The sequence below is a fragment of the Cetorhinus maximus genome, chromosome 4 (genome assembly GCF_964194155.1).
Source record: "Cetorhinus maximus chromosome 4, sCetMax3.hap1.1, whole genome shotgun sequence".
Lineage (NCBI taxonomy): Eukaryota > Metazoa > Chordata > Chondrichthyes > Lamniformes > Cetorhinidae > Cetorhinus > Cetorhinus maximus.
Window position 1 is genome coordinate 37,862,440 of NC_135882.1, and position 25,450 is coordinate 37,887,889.

At 45.1% G+C, this 25,450-nt stretch overlaps 1 protein-coding gene across 1 annotated transcript in view; it reads left to right on the plus strand.

Moving 5' to 3' along the window:
• LOC144679417 (dual specificity calcium/calmodulin-dependent 3',5'-cyclic nucleotide phosphodiesterase 1C-like) overlaps nucleotides 1-25,450 on the plus strand; it is a 792,900-nt gene that overhangs the window by 107,458 nt on the left and 659,992 nt on the right. The window contains exon 2 of the mRNA XM_078539774.1: nucleotides 9,734-9,784. Within this exon, the coding sequence (XP_078395900.1) occupies nucleotides 9,734-9,784 (51 nt within the window). The remainder of the gene's footprint in view (nucleotides 1-9,733; nucleotides 9,785-25,450) is intronic.

The following is a 25,450-nucleotide window of genomic DNA, read 5'->3' on the forward strand; positions in this document are numbered from 1 at the left end:
TTCAACTACTACACCAGTTGTAGGTGTCCCGGACAACTACATCTGCAGGAAGTGTACCCAATTGCAGCTCCTCTCAGACCACATGGATCGGTTGGAGCAGCAGTTGGATGCACTTAGGAGCATTCAGGTGGCGGAAAGCGTCATTGACAGGAGTTTTGGAGATGTGGTCACACCCAAGGTACAGACAGGTGGATAGGTGACCGCTAGAAGGGGCAGGCAGTCAGTGCAGAAATCCCCTGTGGCTGTCCCCCTCTCTAACAGGTATACCGTTTTGGATACTGTTGGGGGGGATGGCCTATCAGGGGAAAACAACAGCAATAGCCAGAGCAGTGGCACCACAGCTGTCTCTGTTGTTCAGCAGAGGGGGTCAAAGCACAGAAGAGCAATTGTCATAGGGGACTCTATAGTCAGGGGCTCAGATAGGCACTTCTGTGGTTGTGAAAGAGACACCAGGATGGTATGTTGCCTCCCTGGTGCCAGGGTCCAGGATGTCTCTGATCGGGTACGGGACATTCTGAAGGGGGAGGGAGAACAGCCAGAGGTCGTGGTATACATTGGTACTCACAACATAGGCAGGAAGAGTGATGAGGTCCTGCAGCGGGAGTTCAGGGAGTTAGGCAGAAAGTTAAAAAACAGGACCTCTAGGGTTGTAATCTCAGGATTACTCCCTATGCCACGTGCCAGTGAGGCTAGAAATAGGAAGATGTGCAGCTGAACCCATGGCTGAACAGATGGTGTAGGAGGGAGGGTTTCCGATATCTGGATCAGTGGGATCTCTTCCGGGGTAGGTGGGACCTGTACAAGAAGGACGGTTGCATCTAAACTGGAGGGGCACCAATATCCTGGCTGCGAGGTTTGCTAGTGTCACTCGGGAGGGTTTAAACCAGTATGGCAGGGGGGTGGGAACCAGAGCAATAGGTCAGCAGGTGAAATAAATGACTGGGAACCAGTGAATATGGCCAGTAGGACTAAGAGGAAGGCAGGGAGGGAGAAATTACTGAACACAGTGGGACTGGGTGTCTGAAATGCATTTGTTTCAATGCAAGAAGTATAACAGGCAAGGCAGATGAGCTTAGAGAAAACAAAAACAGAAATACCTGGAAAAACTCAGCAGGTCTGGCAGCATTGGCGGAGAAGAACAAATTTGACGTTTCGAGTCCTCATGACCCTTCAACAGAACTGGGTCATGAGGACTCGAAACGCCAACTTTGTTCTCCGCCGATGCTGCCAGACCTACTGAGTTTTTCCAGGTATTTCTGTTTTTGTTTTGGATTTCCAGCATCCGCAGTTTTTTGTTTTTATATAGATGAGCTTAGAGCTTGGATTAGTACTTGGGACTATGATGTTATTGCTATTACAGAGACTTGGTTGAAGGATGGACAGAATTGGCAGATAAACGTTCCAGGATTTAGATGTTTCAGGCAGGATAGAGAGGGATGTAGAAGAGGTGGGGGAGTTGCACTGCTGGTTAAGGGGAATATCACAGCTGTACGACAGGAGGACACCTTGGTGGGCTCTTGCAGTGAGGCAATATGGGTAGAGCTCCGGATTAGGAAGGGTGCAGTCACAATGTTGGGGGTTTACTATAGGCCTCCCAATTGCCGGCGGGAGATTGAGGAACAGTTGTGCAGGCAGATTTTGGAAAGATGTAAAAGCAATAGGGTTGTTGTGGTGGGTGATTTTAACTTTCCCTGTATTGACTGGGAATCATAGTGCTAGGGGTTTGGATGACGCAGAATTTGTAAGATGCATCCAGGAGGGCTTCCTGAGACAATAAGTAGATAGTTCAACTAGGGAAGGGGCAATACTGGACCTGGTATTGGGGAATGAACCCAGCCAGTTGGTCGAAGTTTCAGTAGGGGAGCATTTCGGGAAAAGTGACCATAATTCAGTAAGTTTCAAGGTACTGGTGGATAAGGATAATAGGAGTCCTCTGGTTAAGGTGCTTAATTGGGGGAAGTCTAATTATAACAATATTAGGCAGGAACTGAGGAATCTAGACTGGAGGCGGATGTTTGAGGGCAAATCAACAACTGACATGTAAGGGGCTTTCAAACATCAGTTGATAAGAATTCAGGACTGGCATGTTCCTGCTAGGATGAAGGATAAGCATGGCAAGTTTCAGGAACCTTGGATAACGAAGGATAACGAAAAGGGAAGCATTCGTAAGGGCTAGAAGGCTGGGAACAGATGAAGCCCGTGGAGAATATAAAGAAAGTAGGAAGAAACTTAAGCAAGGAGTTAGGAGGGCTAAAAGGGGTCATGAAAAGTCACTGGCAACCAGGATTAAGGAAAATCCCAAGGCCTTTTACACATATGTAAAAAGCAAGAGGGTAGCCCGGGAAAGGGTAGGCCCACTCAGGAACAGAGGTGAGAATCTGTGTGTGGAGCCAGAAGAAATGGGAGAGATACTAAATGAATATTTCTCATCAGTATTCACCAAAGAGAAGGACTTAGCGGTAGATTTGTCTAGGGAAGAGTGTGTAGACAGCCTGGATCATGTTGAGATCAAAAAAGAGGTGTTAGGCGTCTTGAAGAATATTAAGGTGGATAAGTCCCCAGGGCCAGATGGGATCTACCCCAGAGTACTGAGGGAGGCAAGGGAGGAGATTGCTGGGGCCTTGACAGAAATCTTTGTATCCTCACTGGCTACAGGTGAGGTCCCAGAGGACTGGAGAATGGCTGGAGTTGTTCCATTGTTTAAGAAGGGTAGCAGCGATAATCTAGGAAATTACAGGCTGGTGAGCCTTACGTCAGTGGTAGGGAAATTATTGGAGAAGATTCTTTGTGACAGGATTTACTACCATTTGGAAGCAAATGGGTGTTTTAGTGAGAGGCAGCATGGTTTTGTGAAGGGGAGGTCGTGTCTCACTAGCTTGATCAAGTTTTTCGAGGAAGTGACAAAGATGATCGACGATGGAAGGGCAGTGGATGTCATATACATGGATTTCAGTAAGGGCTTTGACAAGGTCCTCATGGCAGACTGGTACAGAAGGTAAAGTCACATGGGATCAGAGGTGAGCTGGCAAGATGGATACAGAATTGGTTGGTCATAGAAGACAGAGGGTAGCAGTGGAAGGGTGCTTTTCTGAATTGAGAGCTGTGACTAGTAGTGTTCCGCAGGGATCAGTGCTGGGACCTTTGCTGTTTGTAGTATACATATATGATTTGGAGGAAAATGTAACTGGGCTAATTAGTAAGTTTGCAGACGACACTAAGGTTGGAGGAGATGCAGATAGTGAAGAGGAATGTCAAAGGATACAACGGGATATAGATCGGTTGGAGACTTGGGCGAAGAAATGGCAGATGGATTTTAATCCGGACAAATGTGAGGTAATGCATTTTGGAAGGTTAAATACAGGTAGGAATTATTCAGTAAATGGCAGAACCCTTAAGTGCACTGACAGGTAGAGGGATCTGGGTGTACAGGTCCACAGGTCACTGAAAGTGGCAACGCAGGTGGATAAGATAGTCAGGAAGGCATATGGCATGCTTGCCTTCATTGGCAGGGGTATTGAGTATAAAAGCTGGGAAGTCATGCTGCAGCTGTATAGAACCTTGGTTAGGCCACACTTGGAATATTGCGTGCAATTCTGGTCGCCACATTACCAGAAGGATATGGAGGCATTGGAGAGGGTGCAGAGGAGGTTTGCCAGGATGCTGCCTGGTCTGGAGGTTATTAGCTATGAGGAGAGATTGGAGAAACTCGGATTGTTCTCACTAGAGCGACGGAGATTGAGGGGCGACTTGATAGAAGTTTACAAAATTATGAGTGGCATGGACAGAGTAGATAGTCAGAAGCTTTTTCCCAGGGTGGAAGAATCAATTACTAGGGGACATAGATTTAAGTTGATGGGAGAAAACTATAGAGGAGATGTGTGGGGCAAGTTTTTTACGCAGAGGGTAGTGAGTGTCTGGAATTCGCTGCAAGAGGAGGTGGTGAAAGCAGGTACGATAGTGGTATTTAAGAGGCAGCTTGACAAATACATGAATAGGATGGGAATAGAGGGATATGGAGCCCGGAAGTGCAAAGGGTTTTAGTTGATGGGTAATATGATTGGTGCAGGCTTGGAGGGCCGAAGGACCTGTTCCTGTGCTGTACTTTTCTTTGTTCTTTAATTCTGTCCCTCAGAATTGCTTCCAACAGTTTCCCCACCACTGAGGTTAGACTGATTGGCCTGAAGTTCCCTGGTTTATCCCTTCCTCCCTTCATGAATAACAGTACCACATAGGAAAGATGTGAAGACATTAGGCAGAGTGGAGAAAAGATTCACAATAATAGTCCCAGGGATGAGGAACTTAAGTTATGTAGCTAGATTGGAGAAGTTGGGACTGTTTTCCTTGAAGAAGAAAAGTTTAAGAGGAGATTTGATAGAGGTATTCAAAATCATGAGGGGTCTGGACAGAGTGAATCTGGAAAAAAATGTTCCCATTGGTGGAAGGTACAAGAACAAGAGGGCACAGATTTACAATAATTGGCAAAAGAAGCAATGGCGACATGAGGAAAAACTTTTTCATGCAGCGAGTGGTTAGGGTTTGGAATGCACTGCCTGAGAGTGTGGTGGATCGAGGCAGATTCAATTGAAGCATTCAAGAGGGAATTGGATTGTTATTTGAAAATGAGGAATATGCAGGGATACAGGGAGAGGGCCAGGGAGTGGCGCTAGGTAAATTGCTCCTACGGAGAGCCAGCGTAGACATGACAGGCGAATGGCCTTCTTCTGTGCTGTAACAATTCTGTGATTCATTTAGGTAGGAGTGGCCTGGGAGTTCTCTAAATTGACTCTGGACCTCATTAATTCTTGTGGCTTCAGGTGAAACATGGGCAAGGAAACCTTAGATGCTGTTTACCACCTATCACCATCCCTCAGATGATGAATTAGTACTTGTCCTTGCGGGACACCACCAAGGGAAAGTGTTAAGGGTAGCAATGGCATAGAATGTATTCTGGATTGGGGACTTCAATGCCCATCATCAAGAGTGGATTGATAATAATACTTTTGACATAACTGCCAGACCAGACTTACAGCTGGAAGGGAGGTAAGGGAACCAATGCAAGGGAATAACTTACTTGACCTCATCCTCACCAATCTCACTGTGATAGATACATCTGACCATTAAAGTATTGATAGGAGTGAGCACATATTCCTAATGGGGACCAAGTAGTTTTTTCACATTGACACCACCCTCCGACATTGCATACAGCATTACCACTATGCTAAACGGGATAGATTATGAACCAATCCAGCATTGTAAAACTGGGTTTCATGGGGCACTGTTCACATTCTAAAAATTATGTGACTTTATATCATTCATATGACCCAAATAAATATTGAAAATCTTTTGAAAAACAAATCACACCCAGGTACTCAGACTCAGTAAGTCTCAATAAGGGTGTGCTATAGTTTTGATCAGAAAGTTTGATATTACATAGGTGTTGCGGTTACTGTTCTAAACACAGCCTAAACCTGGAGTGTATAGAGGAAAATCCATTTAGAGCTAGTTTGAGCCTTGACTGCCCCCTGCCCCGCCCACCCTATTCACATCCAAGTTGACCTCCAGCTTTTCAGCAATGTTAAACATTTCTGCAGCTACCAATTTGCACAAACACCTTTACCTCCACTTTTGGTGCCCACGTCATTATTAAAAGCATTAGTTTCTCTCGTCCTGGTCGTTTCACCAGTACAGCCCTCATCTCTGCAAGATCTAGCTAAATGTCTTTTGCTTAATTGTTACATTTTCAAACTTCTCCCTCTAAAACCTCACCCTCACAAGGAAGTTTATCACTTCCTCCTCTGAAGGTGTTGGCTCTTGCCAGGTTCCAGTTTCACTGGTGTTAGACACACTGCAGCACCTTGCCCAAGTAGACACCCTACATAGATTCATACAATCAGAGAAAATACAGCACTGAAGTAGGCCATTTGGCCCATTATGCTGTGTTGGCTCTTTGAAAGACCGCTTTTTTCACCCTTTGTCCATAACCCTGTAAGTTTCTACTCCTTAAGTACCTGTCAAGGCACTTTTTAAAAAATTATGAAATTAACTTTCAACACCTATCACCCTCTACATTGTACTCACCTACCACCCTCTTCATTCAGTACACCTGTCATCCTCTCTATTGAATTCACTTGTTAATGTATTCAGCTGTCAAACTCTCTACTGTACTCACTTGTCACCCTCTCCGCTGCACTCACCTTTCACACTCTCTATTGTACTCATCTGTCACACACCATTGTACACACTATTCACCCTCTATTTTACTCACCAGTCATGCTCTCCATTGTACTGACCTGTCACACACACTATTGTACTCACTTGTCACCTTCTCCATTGCACTCACCTGTCACACTCTGTATTGAACTCACCTGTCAACCTCCCCATTGAACTCACTCTTCACCATATCCATTTTACTCACTCATCACACTCTTCATTCAGCTCACCTGTCACAGTTTCATTGTACTCACCTGTCGCTCTCTCCATTGCACTCTCCATTATACTTAGATAAAAGCAAAATACTGCGGATGCTGGAAATCTAGAACAAAAACAAAAATACCTGGAAAAACTCAGCAGGTCTGACAGCGTCTGCGGAGGGGGATACAGTTAACATTTCGAGTCCGTATAACCCTTCATCTGATGAAGAGTCATACAGACTCGAAACGCCAGCTGTGTCCCTCTCCGCAGATGCTGTCAGACCTGCTGAGTTTTTCCAGGTATTTTTGTTTTTGTTCTCCATTATACTTACCTGTCACCTCCTCTATTGCACTCACCTATCACACTCTTTATTGTACATAGTATTTAAGCTCTTTTTTACTCACCTGTCACCGTCTCCATTGTACTCAACCATCACATCTGTATTCTTCTCACCCGTCACCTTCTCCATTGCACTCAACCATCACACTCTCAAATGTACTCGCCTGTCACACTCTCCATTGTACTCACCTGTCACACTCTCCAATGTACTCACCTGTCAGACTATGTACTGTACTCGACTGTCATGTTCTATATCAATCGGAATGTCACCCTCTGTGTTGGACTCACCTGTCACCCTCTGTGTTGGACTCACCTGTCACCCACTGTGTTGTACTCACCTGTCACCCTCTGTGTTGGACTCACCTGTCACCCTCTGTGTTGGACTCACCTGTCACCCACTGTGTTGTACTCACCTGTCACCCTCTGTGTTGGACTCACCTGTCACCCTCTGTGTTGGACTCACCTGTCACCCACTGTGTTGGACTCACCTGTCACCCACTGTGTTGTACTCACCTGTCACCCTCTGTGTTGTACTCACCTGTCACCCTCTCCTCTGTATTCACCTGTCACCCTCTCCTCTGTACTCACCTGTCACCCTCTCCTCTGTTATCACTTGTCACCCTCTCCTCTGTACTCACTTGTCACCCTCTGTGTTGTACTCACTTGTCACCCTCTGTGTTGTACTCACTTGACACCCTCTCCTCTGTACTCACTTGTCACCCTCTCCTCTGTACTCACTTGTCACCCTCTCCTCTGTACTCACTTGTCACCCTCTCCTCTGTACTCACTTGTCACCCTCTCCTCTGTACTCACTTGTCACCCTCTCCTCTGTACTCACTTGTCACCCTCTCCTCTGTACTCACTTGTCACCCTCTCCTCTGTACTCACTTGTCACCCTCTCCTCTGTACTCACTTTTCACCCTCTTCTCTGTACTCACTTGTCACCCTCTCCTTTGTACTCACTTGTCACCCTCTCCTTTGTACTCACTTGTCACCCTCTCCTTTGTACTTACCTATCAGCTACTCCATTGAACTCAACTGTCACATTCTGTATTGTACACAACTGTCACCCTCTCTATTATCCACGCCTGTTATCGTCTTGATTGAACTGACCTGTCACACTCTCCATTATACTCACCTGTCACACTTGCCATTGTACTCACACTTCACCCTCTCAAATGTGCTCACCTGTCACTCTTTCCAATGTACTCACCTGCCAACTTTTCCATTGTGCTCCCGGTCAGCCTCTCCATTGTATTCACCCGTCACCCTAACCATTCTACTTCACCCTCACCCTCTCCATTGAACTCACCTCTCAGCCCCTCCATTGTACTCACCTATCACCCTCTCCATTCTACTCCATCCTCACCCTGTCCATTGTGCTCACATGTCACCCTCTCCACTGTACTCACCCATCACTTTCTACATTAAACTCACCTCTCACACTCTTCATTGTATTCACCTGTCACGCTCTCCATTGTATACGCTACTCACTCCCTCGATTTTACTCACCTGTCACGATCTCCATGTACTCATCTGTCACACTCTCCATTCTACTCTCCTATCACCTTCTCCAATGAACTCACCTCTCACCCTCTCCACTGTACTCCCTGTCACACTCTCCGCTATGCTCACCTGTCACACTCTCCATTGTATACGCTACTCACTCCCTCAATTTTACTCACCTGTCATGATCTCCATGTACTCATCTGTCACACTCTCCCTTGTACTCACCCATCTCACTCTAAACTGAACTCACCCCCCCACCTCTCCATTGTACTCACCTGTCACCCTCTCCATGTGATCTGTCAGCCTCCCCATTGTCCTCATACTTCACCTTATCCATTATACTCACCTGCCAGAATGTTTATTGAGTTCACCTGTCACAGTCTCTAAGGCACTCACCTGTGGCCCACTCCATTGTCCTCACCTGTCACCTTCTCTATTATACTCGCCTGTCACACTCTCCATTAAACTCAGCTGTCCCACTCTGTTTTGACCTGTCACCCTGCCCATAGAACTCACCTATAACCCTCTCTTTTGTACTCACCTGTCACTATCTCCATTCTACTCAACTGTCCCCCTCTCCATTCTGCTAATCTGCTCTCCATTGTACTCACCTGTCGCCCTCTCCATTGTAGTCACCTGTCACCCTCTCCATTGTACTCACCTGTTGCCCTCCCCATTGTAGTTACCTGTCACCCTCTCCATTGTACTCACCTGCCACCCTTTCCATTGTAGTCACCTGTCGCCCTCTCCATTGTACTCATGTCAGACTCTGTATTGTACTCCACCTGTCAAATTCTCCATTGAGCTCACCTGTCACACTCTGCACCATACTCACCTGTCACCCCCTGCATTGCACTCACCTGTTACATTCTCCATTGTACTTACCTGTCACTCTGTCCATTTTACTCACATGTCACACTCTCCATTGTTTTCATCTGTCACCCTATATATTGTCACCTGTCACCCACTATATTAAACTCACATGTCACCCACTATATTGTACTCACCTTTCACATTCTGTATTGTATTCAACTGTCACCCTGTCAAGTGAACTCACCTGTCACCCTCTCCATTGTGCTCACCTGTCTCACAGACCATTGTACTCACTGCCATTCCATCCATTTAACTTTACCCAGCGCACTCAGCACCATACTGACTTTTCACTCTCTCCATTGTACTCGCTTGTCACATTTATCATTGTATATGCCTCCTCTACTCTCCATTATAATAGCCTGTTATGTTCTGTCCGAATGAGATCTTGCACTAGAAGTGTCAAATTGTAAAATTTAGTTGTGACTCAAATTCGAACTGTTGCTTGTGGGAAATGTTGCTTTTCATCTCCGGTACTGAAAAGTTTTTGTTAAAAAAAAAACCTGATAACTAAATAAAGTTGGTCCTTTGAACTTCAATGCAATATTTGTGAATGTGTCTAAATGAAGAGCTTTCTAAGAAGATCTTTGCAACTTTTTTTCAGTTGCTAATGAAATGACTGATCGAAATCCACGACCACTTGAAAGATTTGCACGTAAGTACAATATGCTAATTTTTATTCAGTCAGTAAATATTAATCAATGAAATATGGTCTGCCAGTTAACCTTTCAAACTGCTGAGATGACTTCTTTTCAGGAAATCCACTCTTGATCTCCCAGTTTTTTGCTTTGTTGTTCTTCATCTAGCCTGGCTGCCTCACTCCCTCTTTGAGTTCCTCAAATGCAGCTTTAATCTCATCTAACTGCTTTTTAAAGTCTAATTCATACCTCCAAAATCCAGAGGATTGGTTTCTCATGCATGCTTTTCATTGGTTCAGCACTCTTGGCCTTCACAAAGTTACAACTAAGCTAGAAATCAGCAGCTCAGATCATCGAAACTTACATACACCACAACTGTCTTTGTGAATTTCCAAGGTACCTTGTGCTCCAGAAAATCATTTTCAAAATATCACTTCTTCTTTTCAACCTGCTTGAGGCCTTGCCTCTTTCTATCCAAAGAACCATCTTCAGCTATACATCTCAGACTGCAAAGTTATTTCTCTCTTGCTAACTTATTGGGCCCTCTATTCCACCATCTTTCAGTTTCCGTGCTCCTGCATTCTGGCATTTTCTCTCAATAATAATGACTTTCTATACCTCTTTCCAACAGAAGCTTTATCTAATTTCATTGCTTCAAGAAGTTCTTTGGCTCCACCACCTTCATAAATGTATTGTTTTTTGCTTAATAGCTACCTCTTGCTTTGCATATTTTGTGAAGAATTTTATATTGCTGCTATTTGTTGATATCATTTAACAGACTGAAATAAGTTGGCATCCTTGACCATTTTGGAAAACTAGAAAACTCACAGAAATGCTGTGACACTCAAATTACAATCAAACCACAATACTGGGATTGAACAAAGAGAGCTTTACTCAACATGTCTCTGTGATTCACCACAGCTTATATTATTACAGGATACGGAATAAAAGTGGAATATGACATTTGGTTGCAGATCAACCACAATCTCATTGAGCAGGCTTGGCTAAATGACCTATTTCTGTTCCTATTAGATTAGTTAGATATTTAAACAATTGTGGCAGTGTTGAAAAACTATAACAACAAACACTTGTGTTTATATGGTGCCTGTGATAGAGAAATGGTCCAAAGTGCTCCAAAGAAATGTAATCAAAAACAAAATGTTTGCTAAAGTGGAGATGCCAGGTGCGGACACCAAAAGTTTACAGAGCATAAAGGATGGGATGCCAGCCAGGAAAGCATTGAAATACTTGAATCTACAGTGGCAGAGGTACAAGTGAGGGTTTCGGTGACGTAAGAACTAGGAAATACAAGTAGTAGACCATACGGTCCATCGAGCTCGCTCCACCATTCAATACGATCATGATTGATCATTGGTTCAAATCCACTTTCCCACCCACTCCCCATATTCCTTGATTCCCTGAGACACCAAAAATCTGTTTATTTCAGCCTTAAAATTATTCAATGATGAAGTGTTCACTGCCTTCTGGGGTAGATGATTCCAAAGATTTACAACCCTTTGAGTGAAGAAATTTCTCCTCATCTCAGGCCTAAATGATCAGCCCCTTTTCCTGAGATTGTGGCCCCATGATTTAGATTTCCAAGCCAGGGGAAACATCAGGCGGAATCATCCGGTCCCATTGGCGTGAGCGAGGCAGCCAAATGGCGAGAAGGCCAAAAATCGGCTTTACGACATCGTGAAACCAGTTTGCAATTGTCCAATCTAACCGTCAATGGCAGGCTGTGTTTCCTGCTGCCACACATTGGGGACCTAATTTCAATACTTTAGCATCTCATTATAAGCCCTGCTCACAGGAATCATCCCCCACGTCAAATTTACCGCCTACGTCAGCTGACTTCAGAATGGCGTACTTCACGACTGCTTTTAAAAGGCGTGCACCTGGTGAGCTAAACATCGAGGGGAACTCGGAGGTGTGTGCACACAACCTTGCACAGCGCTCATGCATTTGGGGGTGGGGGGGTGACACAGGCAAGTCGCTTTTTCCCAGCTGGCTTTCAGTGTGGTGCTGGGGCAAGGACTCCAGTGTGGGTGAGGCTGGGGCAGGGTGGGTTGTGGCAGCAAGGTAGCACAAAGTGAAGGAAGCACCAGAAGCAAAAAAAAAACAGTAAAAACTGGGAAATAAGAATACTGGTTTGAACTGGTCTTGTATACCTTAAAATGGAACACCAATAAAATTGGGGAAGAATAGGAGTTCTGGTCCGAATTGTTTTTTCCTTCTGGGTACACAAGCACATGCCCGGGGTGGGTGGGGGTCAGGGACGGAGGGGCAAGGCAGCACATACTGAAGGATGTGCACAAGCACATGCCGCGGGTGGGGTGGTGTGCCATGAGAGGGGTGAGGGAAAAGTGAGCATTCTTCCACAGCTGAGGCTGTTCAGCAGCAGCTCCGTTGTGATGCTTGGCGTCGGGCCTCTGAAGTTTTTCTGCCTACGAGTGTGGCACCAAACGCTCCAGAACTTTTCACCCTCAGGCACAGAATGCAAATTAATGTGCGTTTTAAGGGGGAGCAGAATAATTGGCCAACTGGGCAAATTGTAGAAACCCCTTCTAAAAGGTGGCCATGGTGCAATCACTGGTGGAGGCGCTCACAGCCCCTTGCAATGTCTTTATTAAGGTTTGGACCAGTATCCCTCATGGTTCAAGCTAACAGTGCAGCCTTGCAGTGTGGGTTAGGAGAATGCCTGTGCCCGAGCTGAGAGCACAGCATGCAGTCCAGTGGGCAAAGCTGCTGCCAATTGGTCAGGTGGAATGAGAGGTGGGTGGGGTTTCGGACAGCCAAGAAGCGCACTACACACTGGCCATCCAGGTGGTGGCCAGCACTCTGCTGCATGTGTGAAGGTGAACATACTTAATCAAGAGAGATTCTTAAGACATCCATGCTAACCCATGTGCCTCTCTCTTTGATCCTGCAGGAGGAGAACGTCAGGATTATGGAGCCTAGTGAGTTAGGGGTATGCCTCATGGCTTACAGGCAGCAGAGAAGAAGAAGAAGAGAGCGGCAGAGGCGCCTGGCTCAGCAAAGGGAGGAGCACCTCCCTCAAGATGGGCCTCCTGCACCCCAGCTGAGCTGTTGCTCGTAGGTGCTTCACTAGACCCAGGGTCTAAAGACGGTGCATGTCATTCCTGCAGCTGACTGAGAACCGGTGTCACTGAAGACTGCATATGTCTGGGGAACTAATCAGTCACAAATGCTGCAGGGTTTGGTGCCATGAGCACATGGAGGGCATTCACTGCCAGTGGCCGTGAAAGTGACCACGCCACTCACGTTTTATGCCAGTGGCTCCTTTCAGGGCTCCACAAGTGACCTGTGTGGGATCTCGCAAGCCTCCACACACAATTGTATTCAGGAAGTCACAGATGTCATCTTCACAAAGGCACAGAACTTTGTGCATTTCAACCGGGATCAGGAAAGCCAGGAAGCAAGAGCACTGGGATTTGCACAGGTCTCAGGGTTCCCACAGTTGAGGGTGCCATCGACTGAACTCATGTGGTGCTTAGATTGCCATGGCAACAAGCAGTCAACTATGTCAACCTCAAGAGCTTCCACTTGCTGAATGTTCAGCTGGTGTGCGACCATCACAAACACATCCTACAGGTCTGCGCACAGTTCTCAGGGAGCTCCCACAACTCCTACATCCTTAGCAAGTCTCAGATTCTTGACATCTTCCAGGGTCCAGAGAGGCTGCAGGGTTAGCTCCTCAGGCACAAGGGCACAAGGGCTACTCACAGAAAACATGGCTGATGACACCTGTGTGGCGGCCTCAGACTGCAGCGGAGCGACGGTATAACTGGACCATGCCATGACCCAGGCTTTGGTGGAGCAAACGTGAGGGATCATGAAAATGAGGTTCTGCGTGCCTCAACAGGTCCAGTGGAGCAGTGCAATACAGTCCCCAGGAGGTGTTGTGAATCACTGGAGCTTGCTGCCTGCTCCACAAGCTGGTGCTGCAACGGGGAGAGGACCTGGCTGAGGAGGTGATGAAAGAGCTGCACGTCTCCTCTGATGAGGAGGACGTCGAAGGGGATGTCAGTGATAAGGTCCTCGAAGGTGAGGTGATGAGACCATCACCCTGGCCAGATGAGGCAGGTGCTCTCAGGAGGCCCTCATAGCGGTAGGATTCATGGAGGATGATGACGAGATGCAATGAGGACAGTCCTGACATCCTCACCTCAAACCTGTGAACGTTTGACTCCTGTGTGGCTGATGGCACCGCACAACCCTCAGTGCTCAGGTTCATAGTATGGAGACACAGCATAGTCATTAGGTTTGCAGGAGGACGATGACGATATGCACTGAGGACACTCCATAGCCTCTGTGAATGTCTGACTCCTGTCTGGCTGAGGGCATCTCGCTTGGTCTCTGTGATCAGGGTCATATCATGGAGACGCAGCCATGAAACTTTAAATGCACCTGATACCTTGTCCGCCTTCAGTACCTGACCCCTTCAGGAGCAGAGCGTCACCGGTCACAGATGCTGAAGGGATGGGGGCCAGACCCACCTCAAAAGGTGCTGAGAGCACACAGAGAGAATGACGGAACTCTGTGACGCCTGCCCATGACATTCTAGCAGTAATGACAAGCACCATCGAGGTGCAGTCATCACTAATGTGTCCAGTGAGTGTGAAGCCGGACCATCACTTTGGTCTGAAGGTTACACACTGCACAGGGAGGAGGCCCTGGACTGAGACACCTGCCTTTATGTTGTACAGGAACCAAGGTTTCGCATCTGAGTGACACGAATACTGCTGATCATAACAAGGGGCCAAAGGCAAGGAGACATTCTTGGGAGTTTATGTACTATTGTAAAAGTGATTAATACCGTGCCCAGGCTGTGCACAAATCTTCTTAACCTTCCTAACCCTGCCGCTACGTCTTGGTGCTCCCCCGACATCCACAGTGGAGGTGGAGGCAGCCTGCTGACTGCTACGTCCTGTCTGTGATGACCTTGGCAGGCGTCCTCAGCAGGGCTGACACCTGGAGGGCCCCAGCCTGCTTTGGGTGTCCTGCTGTAGACCAGGTGAATACTCCTTAGCCTGTGGAACTACGGGGGCCACAGGAAGAGGGCATTTGGATCAGCCAGACATTCCCAGAGTCACCTGGGCAGAAGGCCCCGGGGTGTCGAGCTGCTTATCCTCCTCCCTATTGGTGCCCAATATCCCCTGACTGACTCCTTGAGGAGAAGGGGAAGCTGGAATGAGATCAAACTGCCCCACACCCTTCTCGTGTTGACACTGTTGGAGGCCAACTATGCTGTCAGTAATGGAGTTCAGCCCATGTAACAGTTCAGGACCGATGTCTTGGACCAAGGTCTCCATGGCGGCCACCATCCCGCCAGCGTTGACCTCGATGCGCAGCATGCTGGCGCTATCACCTCGGGCAGAAGCCAGACAGACTCCTCCATCATGCCTTGCAATCTGAGTGCATCAGACATCCCTTCCTGCTGTCCCCGTGATTGTCACTGCAGCTCCAACAACTGATTGAGGACCGAGGCTCCATCTGACTCGGACTCAGCAGACTCCTTGCCTCCAGCAGTCGTCTGAGTGCCGGCAATCTCGAATGTCCCTGCCTGCGCCTGCTGTGGAACAGATTGTGTGGTGTGCTCACCAGATTATGATCCTGAGACTTTACATCTAGGTTCCACTGAGGTGTGTATCGGTGCACTGGTGGAGGGTGTGGCTGAAGGCCGTGACAAGTCTTCAATGGTGCTGCCCTCAGAGTCCTCATCCAAAGTGCTCTTGGCATTGGGGTCGGGATCAAGGTTGTCTGAGGGCAACATGTCAATTGTGCTCAGGAAAGAAAGTGGAGATTATTAGTGCTTGAACATAGAACAGTGGACTCAGGCTAGCGTTGAGAGAGGGACCATGTGGTGCAGGATCCTAACGTGGGTGCTCGCCTCCGATGTCACCATCGCCGCAGGAACAGTCACGTCCTCTCCGGCCAGCTCCAATGCTTGACTCTTGAACTAAGTGTGGACCTTGATGTCCGGCGCTCCACACCACCATCTGGGACCTCTCCCGGTGATTATGTGCGATCTTGTCCTGCATAAAGACAGATGGAGAGAGTGTGAGCAGGGCGCATGCCAGGCCAAGTGAAAAGGATACTAGGCATGTGTGTGTGCTGAGTGGGGCCATGGACCAGATGAGGAGGCAGTCTCCAGAGGGGATGAGGCCAGATGGAGGTGTGAGGGGGTTTGTGTGAGAGAGTGAGTGGTGATGTCCCTTGAGCTGGCAGTGAGTGAGATGCCAGTGAATGTGTGATTGGCTTGTGAATGGTTGAGTGGAGATTGATGAGATGGTTACCTTACCCTTGCATCACAGATGAGATCATTCATCCGTTTTCTGCACTGGACAGCTGACCTCTTGTGTGCAGCATTGGCATTGACCACAACCTCCCAAACCAGAGTGGGGTGGGGGGTGGGTAGAGGACTTTGCAGTGTTCAGAAGGTGTCCTAGGGTTGCATCACTGAATCAGGGGGCTGTAATCTTCCTGGCTTTTGGGGCCATGTTTTCAACAGAGCAGTCCTGGACTGCAAGCATTGTGGGCAGCTGCAATTTAAATATGGAGCCCGGCGTGAGGAAGCAGCAAGGCAATGGCCTGGCGGGCCAGCAGTCCAGCCTGTTTCCCGTGACTGCAAAATTTATGAGGTGGGAAGGAGACGTTAAGGCACAAAATCCCGCCATTGCGGCCGGCAGGTAAAACAGCTTTTTTTCATGCCCGCTACTGCACTCAATGCAAATCTGGGCTGATTCCGCCCATTGTCTCAGTATCAACCCTGTCAAGCCCCTTCAGGGCCTTGTATTTTTCCATGAAATCATCTCTCACTCTTCTAAATTCCAGGGAATACAGACCCAGTTTATTCAGCCTCTCATTAGGACAACCCTCTCACCCAAGCGACCAATCTAGTGAACCTTTGCATTACTGCCTCCAATGCAAGTATATCCTTCCGTAAATATGGAGACCAAAACTGCACATGGTGGTCTCACCAAAACCCTGTAAAATTGTAGCAAGTCTTCTTTATTCTTGTATCTTGAAATAAAGGCCTGTCCACTGGGGAATCCCAGAGAAGCTGTGATCATCAGTATATTCAAGAAGGGAGACAAATCGAATTGCAGTAACTACAGAAGAGTCTCCCTGTTGTCTGTCACAGAGAAGGTCATTGCAAGGATCCTCTTCACACACCAGTGGCCAAGGAATTCCTTTTAGAGTCACAGTGTGCTTTTCACCCATCAAGAGGCAACATAGACATGATCTAAACTCATGGCAAATTCAAAAAAGTTCAAGGAGCAGCACCAACTGCCGCACTTGGCCTTTTTAGATTTCTCGAAAGCCTTTGACACTGTCAAGATTGTCGGGCTGTTACAGAGATGGATAGGGGCCAGGCTATGGAATATTCAAAAACCAAGATGAATATTTTAAAATCGAGGCACTGCCAGACTAGGATGTAGTCAATTTATTTTGGCAAGCACAGACTTCTGCTGTGGGAGCTGGTTGGAAGAGGACCTTAGCTTTCTGGGTGCTAGGCACAAGGTCCATTTTCTCATATGCTATGTAGAAGGAATCAACAATGACTTTAAGCTCATTTCTGAGTGAATGCACAAACAAACGCCATTTACATACTGGAGCTCAATGATTGAGGTTAGAGTGATTTTGGGTTTGGATTGAAGGTGGTATAAGTTGAACAGCTTCCCACCTGTTTTGTAGATCTCCATGCCTCTGGGTAATTTATGCAGGTGAGGTGCAATATTGTAATGAGGAAAATGGAGAAGAGAGTTGGTGCAATGACACTGGCTTTTTTTAACCTCCGTTTTCACTGAGATAGGGAATTGTCACAAACGCATTTTACAAACTCATCTTGCCAATTTGATTGGCCCAGTCTATATGAAGATTAGACTCACCAACAATTATTACATGACTTCGCTATATGCTCCGATAATTTCTAGTTTAATGCTATGTCCAATGGTATAACTACTGTTAGAGGGCTATAAACTACTCCCACCAGCATTTCCTGACTCTTGCTACTTTAATTGCCACCCGAATTGCTTCCTGCTCTTCTGAGCCAAGATCCTTTGTCACTAATGTTCTCAGGTCCTCCTTTACTAACAGAGCTACCCTTCCTCCTCTTCCAGTCTGACTGTCTTTTTGAAATGTTGTGTACCCCGGAATATTTAGTGACCAGACTTGGTCACCTTGTAACCATGTCTCCATAATATGAACATACAAATTAGGAGTAGGAGTAGGTCATTCGGCCCCTCAAACCTGCGCTGCCATTCAATAAGATCATGGCTGATCTGACTGTGGCCTCAACTCCACGTTCCAATAACCTTTGACTCTGTTGTTAGTCATTAGTCTATCTACCTCTGCCTTAAAAATACTTACAAATCCTGCCTCCACCGCTCTCTGGGGAGGAGAGTTTCACAGATTCACAATCCTGTGAGAGAAAAACATTCTTCTCATCTCCATCTTAAATGGGAGTTGCCTTAGTTTTAAACAGTGTCCCCCAATTCTAGTTTTCTGTCAAGTCCCCACAAGATCTTATATGTTTCAATAAGATCGCCTTTCAATCTTCTAAACTCCAATGGAAACAGGCCCAGCCTGTCCAACCTTTCCTCGTAAGATAACCCCACCATCCCAGTTATCAGTCACGTGAACCTTCTCTGAACTGCTTCAAATGCATTTATATCCTTTCTTACATAAGGAGACCAAAACTGTACACAGTACTCTAGATGTGGTCTCACCAACACCATGTACAAATGTAGCAAAACAGCGCTATTTTTACCTTCCATTCCCCTTGCAATATACAACAATATTCCATTTGCCTCCCTAATCACTTGCTGTACCTGCATACTAACTTTCCCTGATTCATTTACCAGGGCACCCAGATCCCTCTGTACCTCAGAATTCTGCAATCTCTCTCCATTTAAATAATATGCCGCTTTTCTATTCTTACTGCCAAAGTAGACACGTTTATATTTTCCCACATTATGCTCCATCTGCCACCTATCCAGGTCACTTTGCAGAACCTTACTGTCCTCTTCACAATTTACTTTCCGACCTAGCTCTGTGTCATCAACAAATTTAGCAACCATACACTTGGTTCCTTCATCCAAGTCATTGATATAAGTTGTAAATAGTTGAGGCCCCAGCACTGCTCCCTGTGGCACTCCACTTGTTACATCTTGCCAACTCAAAAATGACCTATTTATCCTTACTCTCTGCTTCCTGGTAGCTAACCAATCTTCTATCCATGCTAATATGTTACCCTCTACGCCATGTTGCTTGGACTGGAGTCTTGCTGCAATTGTACAGGGTCTTGGTGAGACCACACCTGGAATACTGTGTGCAGCTTCGGTCTCCACATTTAAGAAACGATATACTTGCACTGAAAGTGAAGGTTCACTAGATTGGTCCCTGGGGAGAGGGGGTGGTCCTATGATGATAGGCTAAGTAAATTGGGCTTATATTCTCCAGAGTTTAGAAGAGTGAGATGCAATCTCATTGAAACCTACAAAATTCTGAAGGGGCTTGGTAGAGTAGATGCTGAGAGATTTGTTTCCACTGGTCGGGGAATCTAAATCATGGGAGAACGGTCTCAGGATAAGGGGCCGATCATTTAGGACTGAGATGAGGAGAAATTACTTCACTCAAAGGGTTGTGAATCTTTTGAATTCTCTACCCCAGAGGGTTGTGGATGCTCCATCACTGAATACATTTAAGGCTGGGATAGACAGATTTTTGATCCATCAGGGAATTAAGGGATATGGGGAACGAGCAGGAAAATGGAGTTAAAGCCCAAGATTAGCCATGATCCTATTGAATGATGGAGCAGGCTTGCAGGGCCATGTGATCTACTCCTGCTCCTGTCTCTTGTATTTTTGGCTATGTTGCAAAATATATTCCCATTGTCGTATTTGTTTGTGCGTGTGCGTGCATACGTGTGTGCGCGTGTGTGGTAATCAACATTATCAATATAATCAAAGTTGCAAAGGAACTATAAGGATACCATTTTATGGGAAATAGAAAACTGTTTCACAGATGTACTGCATCTTTGGAGATTGGTATCATGACAAATGCTTGGGACAGAGTAAAGGGAGCTATTGTCCCTAGCCTGCTATAACTGACTATTGCAGCGGTTGTGGAAATGAAGAGTGTTGCGTCTCTACCAATGACAGCTTCCAAAGTGCAAAAATATCAATCTACAATCTTCAAAAATAAAAATCTTCCACTTCATTAATATAATTTCAGTCGATTAATGTATAAAAGAATAAAAGCCAAATGTCAGTTTTAGTTTTAACGTATTCCCACTAGTTGCATTAAATTTAAAATCCACCAGAGGGCAGCAAGGGTCCATGGGCTCTGAAGGCAGACTTGCATAAACCCACAATTTAAGATTTTCATTAATTAACGCTAAAGTTATTACTTTTGTACTTTTTGTACCTCACAGAGGTTAAACTTTCAGACTGTATTACACATTCTTTCTGAGGTCAAGGGTCAAAAACTTTAAATTCCTTTCTGGGCTGCAATCATTCTAGTTTTTAAAAGCTTTTCCATATTAGGTGCTGTAAACTTAAATTCTAAAAATATTTTCAAAAACTGCAGAGCATCTTATAATATTTTTTTTTAATACTGAAAACTTGTAAGCCCAGTTGAATGTTTTAGCAGTACTTATTGAAGCATCAGGGAAAAATTATCTGGAAAACTTTTTTTCTGAGAAGTAAAATTAACAAAAGTTAATTTCCAGTTAATTATATCCCCAATGTGACATTTTCATTCTTTCTTTCCTTCTTTCTTTAATTAAATATATGTGAGTGAGTTGGAATTCCCACCTCTGAATCAGGAAGCTCTATGGGCTTGAGCCACACATCATAGCAAGTGGAGATAGGCGTTTTGGTCTAGTAGGCCACTCAGTTCAAGGACAGTTAGGGTTAGGTAACAAATGTTCACCTTACCTCTTTTTGTTACCCTCGCCTTTGAATCAGAGGGTTGTGGGTTCATGTCCCACTCCCGGAAACCAAGAACTGTGAATGTACTCGAAAGAGTTACCTCTTTTTGTGGTCTTGTGGAGTCCGTGGACCACGTTTATATAGGGTGTGATAGGCTGCACTCCCTTTTTAGTTATTTAAAAAACCTTCTGTTGCTGTTTTGTTTGCACTTCAGTCCCACGCTCCTGATCTACGGACACCCGGTGCGGAAGGGGGTCGGGAAGGAGGAGGACCTCCTCGTGAACCTGCTCCTGGGCCTGGCCTGGTTGGCCATTAACAAGTCCAGGCAGCGGGCGATCGAGGGGGGAGCCCCGCCCGATTGTTTGTCCCTCTTCCGCGGCTACGTTCGCGGCCGGGTGTCCCTGGAAAGGGAACACGCGGTGTCTGCCGGCACCATCGAGGCCTTCCATGCCCGGTGGGCGCCGCGGGGACTGGGGTGTTTTGTTGACCCCTTTAATCACATTTTGGTTTAATGTTTGTAAGTTTCCTTTAAACTTTGTCCTCGGTTTTACAGCTGACCTGAATTAGGGGCTGTGCTTGATTTATCCCTTGTTATTGTTAATTTAGTTAATTGTTTTAACTCTAAAAGAAGTTACCAGCGAAGCCCATCACCCTCGAAAGAATAAAAAACATACCAAGCTGGCATCTAGTGGAGCACTTGTACCTAACCCCACCTCTCACTCTACTCTATCTAGGTTATATTCTTGGTAGTAAAGCTAATAACCTGTGTATGTAAAAAGAGACAAAAACAAAAATAAAAATGAAATAATATTTCACCTCTCTTCTATTTTTCCTTAGTTTTGTTGAAGAGTCATACGGACTCGAAACGTTAACTGTGTTCCTCTCCGCAGATGCTGTCAGACCTGCTGAGTTTTTCCAGGTATTTTTATTTTTGTTTTTGTTTTGGATTTCCAGCATCCGCAGTTTTTTGCTTTTATGTAAAAAGAGACTTTGTTATGGAAACAACACAGAGCAGGATATCAAGCAATCGAAGAATTGGAAAACCTCATGTATTTCTGAACTAATTTTGGAAACAAGTTGAGCTTTATCATCTTGACAAATAAATGCTGAGGAATATTTAATTCCCTCTTTCAACTTAAGGAACCGTCTGGGGCTTTATAACCCACCCTAGCTCTAGGAATGAATGATGTCCGAATCAGCTCGCTGAATCATCTTACACTAACTATTTAGGATCAAAATGAAATTAATTTACTGACCCTTGAGTAAGTTGCCTTCAAGCTACCAAGTGAGTGAATTAATGTCTTCTTGCCAAACCAACAAGAACAAAGACAGACATAAAACAACATTTTGTTCTAGCTCTGAAGAAGAGTCATACGGACTCAAAATGTTAACTCTGTCTTTCTCTCCACAGATGCTATCAGACCTGCTGAGTTTTTCCAGCAATTGTTGTTTTTGTTTCAGATTTCCAGCATCCACAGTATTTTGCCTTTATAAAACAATATTTATTGATTATAAATCACAACTTAAAGGTTAAATCACTGATGAATAGAATTACTTAGGAAAACGTGTAGCAAAGGTTAGACATGCAATTCAGTATAACACTGTTAATCAACACTCAAGGGTGCTGAGTATTAATTTTAGTGGTAACCAGAGTTTGAGATAATAAATTGGTGACATTACTTAAGAATAATTTCTTAGATAGCTGGCAATTTAACAACTTTGAATAGCCAGTTTTTCAAATACCTTGTAATTGACAATGTCTGTAAGAATATAACAAGAAATAAGAGTGGGCGTAGGCCATTGAGCCTGCTCTGCCATTCACTAAGGTCATGGCTGATTTGATTGTGACCTTAACTCCACTTTCCTGCCTGCTCCTCAGAACCCTTGACCGCCTGGTCAATCCAAATCTGTCTAACTCAGCCTTGAATATATTCAATGACCCAGCCTCCATTGCTCTCTGGGGAAGAGGACTCCACATTCCAACTGAGAAATACAACAATCCTCCTCATCTAATATAAAAGCAAAAAACTGCGGATGCTGGAAATCCAAAACAAAAACAAAAATACCTGGAAAAACTCAGCAGGTCTGGCAGCATCTGCGGAGAGGGACACAGTTAACGTTTCGAGTCTGAATGACCCTTCAACAGAATTCTCCTCATCTGTTTTAAATGGAAAACCCTTTATTTTTTAAACTGTGCTCCCTCGTTCTAGATTCACCCATGAAGGAAACATCCTCTCAGAATCTTTTATGTTTCAAGAAAATCACCTCTCATTCTTCTAAACTCCGATGTGTAAAGGCCCAACCTTCCCTCATATGACAAACCCAGGATCCCAGGAATCAGCCTAGTGAACCTTCTCTGAATTGCTTCCAATGCAAATATACTCTTTAAGTAAGGTGACCAAAACTGTACACAATACTCACCATTGTGGTCTCATCAAAGGCTTGTATCGTTGTAGCATGGCTTCCTTACTTTTATAGTCCATCCCCCTTACAATAAAGGCCAACATTCAGTTTGCCTTCCTAATTGCTTGCTGTACCTGCACGCCAACTTTTTGTGATTCATGTACAAGGACACCCAGGACCCTCTGTATTCTGCAGCCTCTCTCCATTTAAATAATACTCTGCTTTTTTATTCTTCCTGTCAAAGTGGACAACCTCACATTTCCCTACATGCTGCACCTGCTATTTTTCCCCTCACTTTGCAGACTCTTTGTATCCTCCTCACAACTTGCTTTCCTACCTGTCTTCCTGTTGTCAGCAAATTTGGCTACAATACAATTGGTCTGTTCATCCAAGTCATTAGTATAGATCGTAAATAGTTCATGATCTAGAACTGACCCCGTGGTACTCCACTAGGTCCAGTATGCCACCCTGAAAATGACCCATTTATCCCAACTCTTTTTCCTGTTAGTTAGCTAGTCTTCTGTCCAAGCTAATACGTGACCCTCAACACCATGAGCTCTTACATTTTGTGCAGTAACCTTTTAGATGGCACCTTATTAAATGCCATTTGGTAATCCAAATACACTACACATACTGGTCCCCCTTTATCCACCCTGCTTGTTACATCCTCAAAGAACTCTAATAAACACAATTTCCCTTTCACAAAACCATGTTGACTCTTCTTGACTGCATTATGATTTTCTAAATGTTCAGCTACAACCTCTTTAATAATAGATTCTAGCATTTTCGCAATGACAGACATTAGGCTTAACTGATGTATAGTTTTCTACTTTCTGTCTCCCTCCTTTCTTGAACAGAGGTGTTACATTTGAAGTTTTCCAATCCACTGGAGCCTTTCCAGCATCTAGGGAATTTTGAAAGATTATAAATAACCAATGCATCCACTATCTCTGCAGCCACTTCCTTCAGGATTGCAGGTCATTGGATCTAGGGGACTTATCAACCATAAGTCCCATTACTTTTTCTCTATTGATAGTGAGGCTATTCTTCGGATGCTTTTTTGTGTCTTTACTGTGATGAAGGATACAAAATTCATGTTCAAAGCTTCTGACGTTTCCTCATTCCCATTATTCCCCAGTCTCACCCTCTCTGAAGCCAATGCTCACTTTAGCTACTTTTTTCCTTTATATATAATAGTAGAAGCCTTTACTGTCTTTTTATATTTCTTGCTAGTTTTCTCTCATACTCCAGTTTCTCTCTCTCTTTTTTTTTGATCATCCTTTGCAGCTTTCTAAAACTTTCCCAATAGCCTGGCTTACTAATCTTTGCAGCAGTGTACACATTTTCTTTCCTTTCAATTTGATACCACCTTTAACTTCCCTAGTTAGCCAGAGATGTGCCTCCTTCTGGTAGAGACTTTCTTCCTCAATGGAATATATCTTTGTTGACAGTTGTGAACAATCTCCTTAAATGTCTGCCACTGCTTCTCTACTGTCTTACATTTTAACCTATTTATTCAGTCCACTTTAGCCAACTTTGGCTTCATATTCCTGCAATTGTCTTTATTTAAGTTTATTATACAAGTTATGGGCCCATATTTTTCACTCTTGCACTGAATGTGAAATTCCATCATGTTATGATCGCTCTTGCCTAGAGGATCCTTTACTATGATGTCTTTAATTAATCCTGTCCCATTACGCATTACTAGGTTAAAAATAGTCTGTTACCTTTTATGTTCTAGAAGATATTGTTCCAAGAAACTGTCCTGAACATACCCTATATAACCTCCAGGTTACCTTTGTCAATTTGATTTGTCCAAACAATATGAATATTAAGTCACCCATGATTGTTTAAGTACTTTTCTTGCAAGCCCCCATTATTTTTTGATGTATACTCTGTCCTACTGTGCAGCTACTGTCAGGGGACCTATAACTACTCCCACAAGTGATTTCTTTACTTCACAGAATCACAGAATCACAGAGTGCAGAAGAGGCCCTTCGGCCCATCGAGTCTGCACCGACACGTGAGAAACACCTGACCTACCTACCTAATTCCATTTACCAGCACTTGGCCCATAGCCTTGAATGTTATGACATGCCAAGTGCTCATCCAGGTACTTTTTAAAGGATGTGAGGCAAGCCACCTCCACCACCCTCCCAGGAAGCGCATCACCGTCACCACCCTCTGGGTAAAAAAGCTTTTCCTCACATCCCCCCTAAACCTCCTGCCCCTCACCTAGAAATTGTGTCCTCTCATGACAGACCCTTCAAATAAGGGGGACAGCTGCTCCCTATCCACCCTGCCCATGCCCCTCACAAC